This window comes from Leptosomus discolor, chromosome 5, assembly GCF_034619465.1.
Source record: "Leptosomus discolor isolate bLepDis1 chromosome 5, bLepDis1.hap2, whole genome shotgun sequence".
Taxonomy (NCBI): Eukaryota; Metazoa; Chordata; class Aves; order Leptosomiformes; family Leptosomidae; genus Leptosomus; species Leptosomus discolor.
The window spans coordinates 15,558,792-15,571,840 of record NC_141395.1 but is presented as its reverse complement, the minus strand read 5'-3'; the positions used below and the strand labels follow the sequence as shown (position 1 = coordinate 15,571,840).

The 13,049-nt window shown below is 38.8% G+C and overlaps 1 protein-coding gene across 1 annotated transcript in view; it reads right to left on the bottom strand.

The window, feature by feature from the left end:
* CNTNAP5 (contactin associated protein family member 5) overlaps positions 1-13,049 on the bottom strand; it is a 291,688-nt gene that overhangs the window by 35,879 nt on the left and 242,760 nt on the right. Inside the window, exons 15-17 of the mRNA XM_086464950.1 lie at positions 9,799-9,926; positions 9,453-9,623; positions 7,151-7,369 (exon numbers count right to left, since the gene is read on the bottom strand). Coding sequence (XP_086321076.1) covers positions 7,151-7,369; positions 9,453-9,623; positions 9,799-9,926 — 518 coding nt within the window. The remainder of the gene's footprint in view (positions 1-7,150; positions 7,370-9,452; positions 9,624-9,798; positions 9,927-13,049) is intronic.

Genomic DNA, 13,049 nt, shown 5'->3' with positions numbered 1-13,049 from the left:
GCAAATGTTAGCTCACTTATTTTAAAGGCCCTCTGAGCACAAGAATTGGGCCTTCTGCATTTGCTGCACTGTGCACACAGGATCCTTTTCTTTGGAGATTTTGCTCCAAAACCAAACGCACCATACAGAATTTTCAGCCATGTCCAAGTAAGTAGATATGTGATTTCTCCCTTTAGGGTTACTGGTTACTTTATTTCTTTTGCATAGGAGGTAACCATATATATTACAAGGATAAATGACAAACTATTGCTACCTTTTCCGCAGATGTCATGTATATTGTACTACCCATATTCTTACTGCTTTTTAAAGAACTTTGGAAAGCCATGTAAAGTAAATTTCTCACTTCTTCTCTTTTAATGTCTGAAGGGTATTCAGCTTGACCATCTATATGATCCTAGATCCACACAGAATTGATTAAGCAAATCTGTTTATTATTTTGTCAGTTTTCTTCAATTAGCTAGACCTAATCTTCAAATACATTCCTGTGAAGCAGAGAAAAACTGAAAATAAATAAACAAAACCCTTCCCCAAATTAGGCTTTGCAGATTCTTCCTATTCTAGTAGGACTGTTGGACTGGACAATTTCATGGATGCGATCTAAATGTTTTGTTCAGTAAAACAGATTTTAGGATAAGCCTCAGGACCATAAACATCAAGATTAAGTAAGGGTGCTCTTTGCTGAGTGGAGGTGACAGTCAAAAGAACTATGCTGTTTTCAGCAAGGTATTTATGCAGCTGAATTTTCCTGAGAAGCCTTGGGGCAAGGAAGAGACAGTCTGAGATGAGGGGGCAAGAAGCTCACATCTGAGCACCCAGTGTAGCTTGATGACACAACTGGCTAAATAATTAACATTCTATCAATGAATTGAGGATTTGCTTTAAAAAGCAAAGGACTTTTTGTTGTTAAGAACTGGATTAGGGAGGCTGAAGCAGCGTGAATAAGTATTAGGAACATTCTTGCTTTATGTAACTGATACAAAGAAAAGTAAAGGGCATGGGTGCATAAGAATCATTATTATTATTACTCAGGAGTGGGAGAACTTGCTGTGATGTTCCTCAGAACACACCCAAGTCACACTTGTTAGTCTCAAACTGAAAGTTGTACAAAGCAGTCAGGGTACAGAAGGAGTTAAGCATTAATTCCTCCTCCTGGCCTCCAAGATATCCTAAAGTGTCTACAGATTCCTTTAAAAGCAACAGTAAACAAAGTATGCTCCTTATTTTTCTCACCTTCCTTTTCTGTGTCTCCCAAGAAAGGTTCTCAGATGTTGACCCTCTCTGGGGTATGTTGCATTTGGACTGTCTACAACAGACAGAGGAGATTCACCCAAGGATTCCTCACTCCCTTGCTCCCAAGACAAAACCAGAAACCCAAGCACTTAACTTTGCTATTCTCCTTAACATACCAAATTAATAGCACAAAAAACTTCTAATCAAGGCTTTACACATCAAATTAACTTCTTAGAATTTGTATTTTGCGTCTCTGATGTTACCAATCTGAGTGCAAATTCTGTTCTCAAAGAGGTCTGCGAGGACTGTCTTTCCCCTCCCCTCCCTATACTGGACTGTTACGGTCATGCCTTCTCCACTAGATAAGCCAGAGTTTCATCTCAGACTATACCATGAGAGGAGATGATGATACACCTCCTCCAGGACCACAAGGATATATCAGGAGACAGCTCCACCGTCCAAAAGGATGTCGCTCATTTTGAATGCTGAAAGCAACTGACCATTGAAAGGTCAGTTTTTGCCTGTCTCTTCGGAGCAAGTAATGTGCCAAACTGGCCTGTTGCTGGGCAGTTTGGTGCAGTTGATATTATCTAGCCTATACATTTGTTTGGGGTTTGCTCCTTCTACTGTAATTTTTTTAAATTAACAGAAGAAACATAGCCAGGTGAATGGATATCCATGCTATCACCGAGGATTACAAAGCAGCCTAAAGCAGTTAGATAGCCAATACCCACTAAAAGAAAGTGAGAAATTGTTTTCTACCTCCTTTAGGCTGCTCTAAAATCCAAGCTTGTTTGATCTTGCATGTACTGGCAATGAAAAGTCATTTCTCCTTTCCACTTTGCACACACAGAAAAGTATCGCAGAAGCCTGACACATACTCCATGTGTGCCAATGTTGGCCTTAAGCAGACTTTCTGTCTTTATTCTAAGTTATTTCAATAAGTGTAGCTGTAGAAAAACTCTTTCTGGTACTACATAGATAAATACACGTGCCCTGTGAGTCAATTACACATTTAACTGCTAATCATATACACATTACTTAATCTACACTTCTGTCTCTTATTGACTATGCAAAACTGTTTCTCCACAACAGAGAGAAACAATAATTGGATACAGTCAGATATTTATAGAAAGTGAAGGAATAAAACAAGAACTGCAAATTCAAATCGTGTCACATTGTGTTGCTATGGATGAAGAGATAAAAGGAGAAGGATTAGATTTGAAAACTCCATTTTGACTCCCCTCATTTTGATTTTATCTTCAGGCAGATCCAGTAAGAAGGTATCCATTTTCTATGGTTTATTTTGAAAAGCACGTGTAAGAAATCATTACTGCAGTGGAATCCTCGAAACATCAGGCAATGACAATTTCTTACACATACTATGTGGTATGCTGGTCAGAGCAAATGCTTAGGCTCTGCTCCCCCAAAGGGAACATACCCCAAAGACAGACCTGCAGGGCAGACATCATGTCAGTACATGCAAGAACAGCCAAGACCACTGAATCAAACACAAAACAGAGCAATGAATGGTGGCAGGGCAGAACTGAATGGAGAACAGGTGGTATGGAAAGAAATGACACATAAGTTCCAGCATTTCTGTGAATACGATAAATACTATGAGCATATGGGAAGAAGGATCTGATTCTCAGCTCTATCAATTCCTTTTATAAAATATCAATGTATAAAAGAGACTTTGGGTAAACAGAAATCACTACATCAGTGCATCTTTCCAGGATATGTAAAACTTGCGTGAACTTCTCTATCTGTGATGTTGTACAAGCTCCAAAATGGAAGTATTTTGGGGTGCATTAGCATACAGATAATGAATTATGGCTACTTTATGCTTATCAAAACCAGAAGTGAGTGAAGAAGCTTTCTCGCAGATAGTATTATTAATCCAAGTAATGTAATGTGCCCAGTAAGACAAGCCTAACATTCAGAGATACTCCATAGAAACGTAGTTTAAGAACATCAAACACACACATGGTTACACCTAAGTACACACATCAAGTTGAAAATTGATTTTTACCCTAGCAATGACCCAGACAAGCTTAAGTTCAAGAACATGCACAACTCAAAATTAGCATAGGGACAACGTAAGTCATGGTGACGCTCCCAGACTCTGCTATAGTCTCTGAACATTTCTCTGATGGAATAAGCAACCATCCAAACACTGAACTCGCTGTCATTATATATCAGTATCCCTCTGAGACAACTCAAGTTCACATTTTTCACAGTCTTCAGGATAGAGCTTTGTATTTGTTCATAACCAGTGTTTTCTCCGTCTAAAAGGACTAGACAGTTGTTGTGATTTGTGGTTTTTTTGGTTTGGTTTCTTATGTAAGAGAATATTTGCTCACACATGGTATATTTTAATCTCTGAATCCAGTCTTATTTAATTCCTTGCCCAAATTTAAGAGAGATAATATCTTCTCCCATAACTCAAAAAAACTGGTATCGAGGAAAATAAAAGAAACAGCATCAAGGTCTCCACTTAGGAAGACGGAAGTGTCAATTCATCCCTTAGTGGACATAAAAGAAACTACACACATAAAAGAGAAATCCTTCTCTGTGCTTAGTCATTGGAAAATCTTCAGTAAAACCTAAATCTCCTAAAATACCTAAGTCAGTCAATCTGAAGATAAACTTCCAAGGAAAGTCAGGCCTTCTTAACTCCCATCCTTACAAAGTATTTAAAGGCTGATTAACTTCCTCACCATGTGTCAGTATTGCTGGATCAGAAGTAAATGAAGCACAGCTCCACGACTGCCTACAACTGACTGTTTTGTTAACATTGTTGGACAAGGCTTCTCTTCAACTCTCTTTACTATACGTCATAGAAAATAAAAAGTCTGTTTGACAGGCCAACTTTTAAACAAACCCAACAAACTAACATAAAAAACCAAGAGCTATATTCTTCTATTACATACAGTCGCAAATGTATCTGTTTTTTGTGTTAAGAAGGAAAAAACTGGCCAAAACAAAAGTAAATAACTCATTCATAATCAGTCAGAAACAGCTGACAAGCAGTTAATTGGTCCAAATTAGCAGAACTCTCTTAAAATTATGTTATATGCCATCTGCCCCTGTAGTCAAATGTTACAAATGTCCAAATTTATTTTATATGTGTGATATATGTATATAACTCCCTAAAACAACCTCGCATCTACTACATATAGGCTGACGTCTCTGAAGCAACAGGAAAATAATCATAGTTTGAAAGCTGCAGTGGATCTCCGTTCGATCATCATCATAATGCTACATGATACCAATATAGTTCTTTCATCCCAAAGGATCAATAAATCCTTCCAGAAGATAAATAAACTAAATTAAATTTTGACATTGAGCCCTATTTATGAGATTTACAAAATATTTGAATTGATTCTGGAGAGGAATCAAGGAAAAAAAAAGGTTTTATCCTAATGACTAGCTACCTCCAGTGTCGAAACAAAGTTCCATGTTTAAATGGAATAAAACAGGGACATCCAATCAAAAAATATTTGGAACATTTTAAAAATAGCAAATCATGACAGTTATATAGATTATTAATTAAGAATGTGCATAGTAACTGTAGAAACCCCTTAATCACTGTCAGTATGCAGAATGCTGCAGAAACAAATATATTGTGGATTACAGGAAGAGTAGGGAGTAATATTACGTGCTGCTGCTGCTTTCCTTTATACAATGTTGTTTATGCATTTATTTTTCAGATGGGATAAAATTCACTCTGCATGGTTGAGATATTAAATCAGTTGCTTCCTATTAGAGACTGGAATGAGACCTTCAGTAGAGAGAAATTATGCCACATCTGTGTATTGTTGGATTTCTGCCACTTTTCCCTCAAGCACACAGAGACAAACAGCGTCAGAATCAGGAGGCTGCCCAGGTTTCCATCTCTTCTGACTGCTCTTGGGAAAACTCATGAAGTCACAGACAGTTGTGGTCTTCAATACAGTAGAACTAAGGGCTGAAAAAGTAATACTAAAAACATTAAGTTTTCTTTCCCTTTTGTTCAGGGCTCAGTAGAAGTGTGGATGGACAAGCGAATGCAACCTATTTACTGTACAGTGAGAATTTTTCACCTCTTGGCTGAAACAAATAACTGTTCTGGAGTTTGCTGTAAATATTAAGTACAATCAGAGAAAAATTTAGGTTGGAAGTCACTGCTGGAGACCAGCTGGTCCGACCTGTTCCTCAAAGCAGGGCTACATTCAGACGAGCACAGATTTACTCCACCAAAACCAATGGGACCTTTTGTGCACAGCTGCTACTCATCCACTCAATCCCCAGATGCATGATGCTATCTGTCCTAGGCACAGGGCTTTGCATTTGTCTTTGCTCACAACGGTTCCTGTTGGCACATTTCTCTGCTAAGGTCCTTAACTGCCGCGGATTTCCATGACGCAATTCATTGACTATGTCAATTTAAAACCACCGTGAAGTTAATTCAGGTAACCTGTTCATTTTGCTGAGGCAGAGAAGCAAGCTTATAGGCAGACACTGCTTTTCAGATGTGATATGGTAAGCAGATGATATATATGACATATCTGAAAGATAACATGAGAAATCCTTCATTTTTACTCCTTTAAAAAGACACAACCAAAAATTTGCAAAAGTCTATCCAGTCACTAAATTATTTAAGTTTTCTAACTGGAAACAGTACCTTGGCTAGATTTCTTTGATGTTTCTAAGGTGTCTAGCAGCCCAACCCTACTGCCCTCAGGCCTGGCCTCCTGCAGAACATGTTGTTAGGATCATCTTAGCATCTGAGAAAGAAGTGATTAGCAGCATGCTTCATACAAGAAAACAGAAACCTTGCACTGTGAAACTCTTAAGCCTCCTTTTTGTGAGTTCTTCAGTGAATGTTCCTCCGGCTGAGTGTATCAGAGATCATTTTAGGTACAAATCAACAGCTATGTGGGAAGGACTCCTGGCCATTGAGGCAGCTGTATCTATTTATTAACAGATTCATTCTTCATGTTCAGAGTCCAGTAATTACCACACACTTACAACTATAAAAACTCAAATAAATATCCCAAAATCTTCTTTAAAAAGGGTGTGGATACATGGGTAAACTTTATTAAAATGATCTGACAGACTGAGGTTTGCTATAGAATTTCAGCTAAGTAAGAGAACCCATTTTAAGGAAAGAATCAGTAGTTACCTGAGTGGCCTTGAATAAGAAGCAGGTTACAACGCATTCCATCACTGAGTGAATTACTCAGAAAGATGGTGTTTGAATACAGAAAAAGGAGAAGTCCCTTAGTAATCCCTAATTATATTGTCAAATACAAGCTGGTCCCAATCTAGGTTTCATTTGCAAGGGAGATAGGGAAATAAAACTACATGCAAACAGAGATCTTTGGGTTTTGTTGGGGTTTTTTTCTGTTGTTTTTTTTCTTCCTTTGAAAGAGTCTTCAGTTAAAATAACTGTATTTGCTTTGACCGTGTTCATAATTCTCTCACACATGCACTCTATGGTTAACTAAGGGGTTGGGAGGCATGCTTGAAGGAATAGACTTTAAGACCATACTGTCATCAGGCTTTGCCCCAGCAAATTAAATGACGAATTTGTACCTTTTACATTACACCTAAAAAGAGAGATCACATTTGCTACAGCAAATTACACAGCCAGTGCTGCACAAAAAGACATACTATGAATTCTTTGGCAATAAATATGTTTCAAGCAACCATAGACCCTAAAAATACCATCTAGTATAGTATGGTTAAACCATGGTTAGCGCTTTGAGTGTAAAGGCGGTAGTTTGGGTTTACTTTATGTTGCCTATGCAGAAGTGAAGAAGATAAAGCAGAATTATGTCACCACATGCAAGCTCAGTGGTGAAACAATAGCATTACCAAGGTACGGCCAGAGAAATATTGCACATATCTACAGAAACCCTTAAACAGTCCCTACCTACAAATAACTGGCTGTTGAGCTGCAAGCGGAAGTGGCCCTCAGTAGGTGCCTCCAGGACCTTCTTGGGGAGGGTGTCCACCTGGAGAGATGTTTGCTTGAGGTTCCTCTCTGCTCGGACATAGTGCCACTGATTGTCATTCAGGGGTGTGGGAGACTGCACGGTGGCTTCTGTGGGGCCATTCCCAACATCTATGGAGAAGGTGATCTCTTTGGGGGCTGGAATAGACAAACAGATGTGAAAAGGAAGCAAAGGTCTGAATTAAATTGTGGTTTGGACATCAAGAAATCTTACATAAATATAGGGTCCATTAACTTTTACGTCAGCAAATAATACAGCATCATTTACCTCCCATCCCCTACACAGCAGCTTATACATAAATCTAAGCCTACAGCTGCACTGTTTGATCTCTGCTGTGATTATGCTTGGCTGTGGGTACCCATCTTTTTTTTTGCTATAACAATTACAGTGCACTAGAAATAGTAGTTCTCTTTTTGAAGTAACAGTGCCAAGTGTTGTACAAAGTCACACAATGGTAGCAAAAGATTTTGGACAAATAACGCTAAGATGGGAGAAAAGATGAAGGAGCTCTTTCTGACTAAGTCTTTCAAAATGCATGTACTTAACAATTACGGAACTTGGCTGCACATGGTAGGAGAGAATCCTACAAGCATTTGTTTGCCTGAATAAGGCTGACCCAAGAAGTAAGGAAAAACAGATGAGCAAAACTAGTTCGTTGGTGATCCTAAACTAGAGGCATATATATGTGACACACGCCCAGAGATAATAAGGCTCCTAGAAACAGGATGATAATTGAAAAACAACAGCCATATAAAGGAGTCTGTCTATCTCTGAAAGGGGCCAGAACTTTTTAACATTCTTGCTACTAATTATTTTTACTCTTCCTAAAATGCTAAATACACCAGAAAGACCGAGAACGAGGTCCACAGACCACCCAAACAGAAGGCTGTGGATTGAAAATTCATAAAAACCTGTTATTTCAAGCCCTACAGATTGGATAGGTTTGGTTTTGGAAGCTGTTTCTTAGACAGTTAAGATAGGAAACACTCCATAGGGATAGAGAAAGATCTATTCTGAGCTCCTGCATCTGCTAAAAGGCCATTTCCCTTCAAAGCAGCTGGTCTGTAGAGCTTCCTTGATACAAGGCCTTTAGGCTGCAAATTCCATCTGGCAGCAAGAAACATGACATCAAGCTACTAATGAGAAGCCTAAGTTTAAAAGACAAGGCTTTCCCCAAACTTTTAAATAACTAATTTCTCTAGGACTATGGATTTAACACACATACAAAAGCTTTCACTAAACAATCTTCTTAGTAGTTTACAGTATTTGTTACATTTTATATCAAAATGCAATTTTTACTTCTATATCCCTGAGAATGAAATGCATTACACTGAAGTACAACCAAATTGGACTTTGATGTGCAATTAACAGTAAATCACACCTCATTACCTTGTGATAATGCACCATGACATTTACCATTGGTTTAATGAATCAAAGGGCCTTAGGGCCCTATTTTATTAAATTTTATGTTGAGGTTATTATAAGCATATTATAAAATGCATAGCACCCAGTTTGTTTTTCCTAAGCTTGACAGAATTTGGCATACAGAAGTCATCTTTCATGTCAAAGCTACAGTACTCTTTTGTCACTAATAAATATTTGAAGTCATCTGAGGCAAAACCTCACTAATTAAGTTCCCTGCTTTATATACTGAGTAGCAGTTATACTGTAGTCACTTAACTAGGTTTTGAAGTATTCAAGGCCCATTACAACTTTGACTGACTTATCTTGCATTAGCATCCTGTCTTTCATAGACTCTCACCTCACAGCTGTACCATACGCACTGAGTTCCTCTGAAAAACTAGGGCTGCATCAGACCAGGTATGTTGCTGATACAGAAATAAAAGTAACCATCAGAGCAGTTGTATTAAATTTTTCATTTTTCAACTAAAATTACAGTCTACAGGTACATCTAACCAGTAGCTTTATCTCTAAAGAGAAAAAAAAAATTAATATCAGTGTTGAAAAAGTAAATTCAGTCACCTGTTTGTTTAAGAAAGATAAACCTAGCCGTAACAAGATTAAGTGTAATGACCAAGGCTATACAGGGAAACTCTGACAAGAGAGGTAGATAAATCTAGATTAATGAGTCTTTATGGTTCCATCTTATCCTCTTTAGGCACCTTCAGCCATCTCAAGACAAGAAAATACGTCCTTCCCACTTCCCTGCATCTGTCAAATTGTGCAAATACACCAAGATTTCTCGGCAGTGAAACTTACAGCTTATCTCAATTCGTATGAAGTCTTTAATCCCAAGGTTTTCCAAGAATACCCCAGAGACGGCAGTAGTTTTGAAGAAGAAGGAGATGTCTGCGCTGACCTCGGCGTGGAAGGTGGGGAAGTGCAGGTAGGAGGCCCCTGTGCTGAAGGACGCGGCGTTCCAGAACTGCCCTGCAAGCACAACCCCCTTCTCTATAGTTAATTGGCACAGGAGAGCAGCTGCGAGCTGCACGTGGAAAGCCACCTTTCATCAGATAAATACCTTTTAAAAAAACCCAACAAGGCAAAACAAAAAGAAAGAGGGAGCATTCTGTACCTATGGAAATTGAGAAGAGCTAGTACTCACTGTCTCCATAGCAACGCAAAGGGCCGATTTTCCAAGCAGCCTCAGAATTTGATCTGTTTGTGTCAGTGATCACTATCTGAGTTACAGGCAAATGGTCTTTGAAAGCAAGGAGGCCGGTATCATTTGTCCTGGATTATAACAAACAAAAAGAGACACCAATTAACCACAGACAAAATCCCCAACATCCCTTATGCAAGGCAACGTTTGAAAGATGCTTACTTAAAGATGAATTACCTAGAAGAATTGTGACCGGTACACACTGATTAAGGTACCTATGTGTGCACATGTATGCTCTATGCTCATACACAATACTGACCACCAAAGACACTGTATTTGGATACCTGATACTGTCTGGTATGGACTGTTACTCTGTGCAGCGTGACTGTGAAGCCGAGGCAGAGTGCTGCTATTCTGCCTGATGGGCACTAATGCAAACTAGGTTCTACTGGATTTCCTCATCAGGATGAATTTGATGTGGATCAGGTATAAGTCCAAGTTTGCTTTTCTGTTAAGTAAGCTGGAGGCAGGTAACAGTATTTATGCTGGCATTATGCTTTATCTGAGCAGGAAGAAGACATGAGATACCTGATCCAGCACGCTGTTAGCATGGGGCAGACAGACGATACCTGATCCAGCTTCAAGATGGCTGGTACACAACTGACTTACACAACTGACTCAGCATACTGCAAAGACAGTAGAATTGGTAGGGTGAGTTTGGACTAAATCAGCCCTTCGCATTATGCGCCTCTGGAAATTTTGGTTCAGCAATTGAAGGCTGATTTACTGCATTGCAAAACTACAGTCTCTTGTTTGTATCAGCAGGGCTTATTCTTCAGCTGTGACTAACTTACACATAGCTTCCAGAAAGGAAGAGAAAAGAAAGAAAGATTCCTTGAGGATCATTTATTTGTTTTTTATTCTAAGTGCACTGGGCAAATTGTCCCCAAAATGCAGCACAGTGTTTCATGGCAGCCTCTGGACCCTAAGCCAATTCACTGGCTTTGACTCTGGCAAGGTATACAGATGTTCACTCATCCCACTGTACTTCATGAACTGAACTGAGCCCCTCAGGCTTCCAACCCTGACCTTACCAGAGCCTAACTGCCCTCTCAACGTATTTCTCTATCAATTGGTTATAAAGGAGTGAGTGCTACCATATCTTATCTCCACAGAGATGAGCTTTTTCTTCTCTTAGCTCTTTTTTTCAGGGTTGAGGTCTGCTGTACATCTGGGCACATAAGCCTGGCAGAGCATCCTTCACAGAGCCAAATCTCGGTAGTTTTGGAGAAAAGGATCCCTACTTCAGCATGGCCCAGCAATCTGCATGCAGGGTCTGGACTTGACTCACCTGTCTGCTCAGAGGTGAAAGACTACATGCTGCACATAGGGATGGCAACAATGACCAGATCCAAAATGCCAATAATCCCAAATTTACAACCACTGCTCTCTCAGGCAGGTATGACACAAAGCCTCAGGAAACAGCTATCACTTTTTGAGTGATACCACTGCCAAAGAATCTGACATCTCAGACAGGATCCCAGCTACCTATATGCTGCTCGTAATGCCACCTTCCACAAACATTATCTCTCATTATAGTTTTTGTGTCCCTTCCCACAGGACTTCAGCAAAGAAATAATAATCAGGATGAACACTGCAGCTGTGCTCTGACACACAACCTCGGATGTTTGCTTGGCTAAGTGCTCTACTCCGATTAATGTTAGAAAAAATAGAAGGGGTATTTTGACCTTTTTGATAAAGGCTGCATACATTTAATTTATTTTTCATTGTTTCTAATTGCATGCAGCACAGTTAATTGTCTCATAATTCCAAGGGGAAAAGGAGAGGTACCCTCTCTGACCCTAACATTTTTTTCTTGCTTCAGTGGGTGTCTGACATGTAGATAATTACAGACAAAGTGCAGCAAGATGAAATTCCCAGGCATGAGGCAGAGTGATGCCTTCAATACAGACTCAGAAGGAAAAATACCATGTATGAATCAAAACTACACAGTCTCCAAGTCTCTTCACAGAGGTCTCTCAGCAGCAAACTCATATAGCTTACTGCATCAATCTTTGAAAGTTAGTGTAAATGCTCTCATCAGATTATGAAACAGTTGTAACAAAAGCTGAACTATTTGAGGATTTCTTAGGAAGATAATTAAATAAGGTGTTTCAGTGGGTGGGACAAAGAAGAGTAGGCAGAATGAATGAGAGAAAGGCAGAAAGACCCACAGAAAGAGGACATAAAATATGCAATATACACATAAATAACTAAGTTGGCATTTACTTTTTAAAAAAATAAAATAAATTTTAAAATTACAAAATATTTAGGGAGGTTTCCTGCAATTTATTTTCATTCAAAAGATAGTGCAGTCTTTTGACTAGCTATGATCAGCATTAAAATAAAAACCAGTATCTTCCTACAGCTACCACTGAAATGGTGACATTTTAAAGATATCTATTCCACATCTTTGAAAACTGCATTGCTTATTAGATATTCTATTATATTGCATGAAGTTCTTTTATATTGAATTTTATGACTCTGAGTTTTTACTAGTTATACGCCAGTGTCACAGAGAACTTTAGTAGCATAGCTCAACTGTGAGAAAGAAAAATATTCTAGAACTAATAAAAATCTTCACTTTTATGTTAAAGCCTTGAAAACTCAATCAAGTTTCTCTTGAAGCTCAAACAGCACATTTTATGTGTTTTATTCTCTCACACATGGAAAAAAAAGACTTGTGTAAGGATATGTATTCTCATACAAGCAGACACCGAAATAAAACCTATCAGAAAAACATTCTGCCCTTTAGAGAATGTGTAAATGACAGGAAGAACATAGCTATTGTTGCAGTTTATTACTATTATTTCATGGTGGGATATCAAGTTTTTGGTGAAAAGTAAACATCTGAGATGTTTCAAGTAAGAAAAGCAGAAAAAAAGTTTTGAAGACACTATGCAGGACCTCAAGGGAGCTAAAGTTCGAGCGTCTGAAATTCCTAGCATTTTTTAAGGTGAACCTATTTCAGACTCTATTTCTTACAGAGCACCATGATTCCTCTTTTCTTTACGTAATACACCATGGCAGTCCCTCAAATATAGTGTAGTATGCCTCAGAACGGAGAAAGAGAGCTTCATGTACCTGTACAATAATTTCCTGGAGGCACTGCTGTGGCACTACAAAATACAAGTACTCCAGGGTTTGGACAAAACATTTGGAATTTTGCCTGAAGGGGGCTTGGGGAACCACTT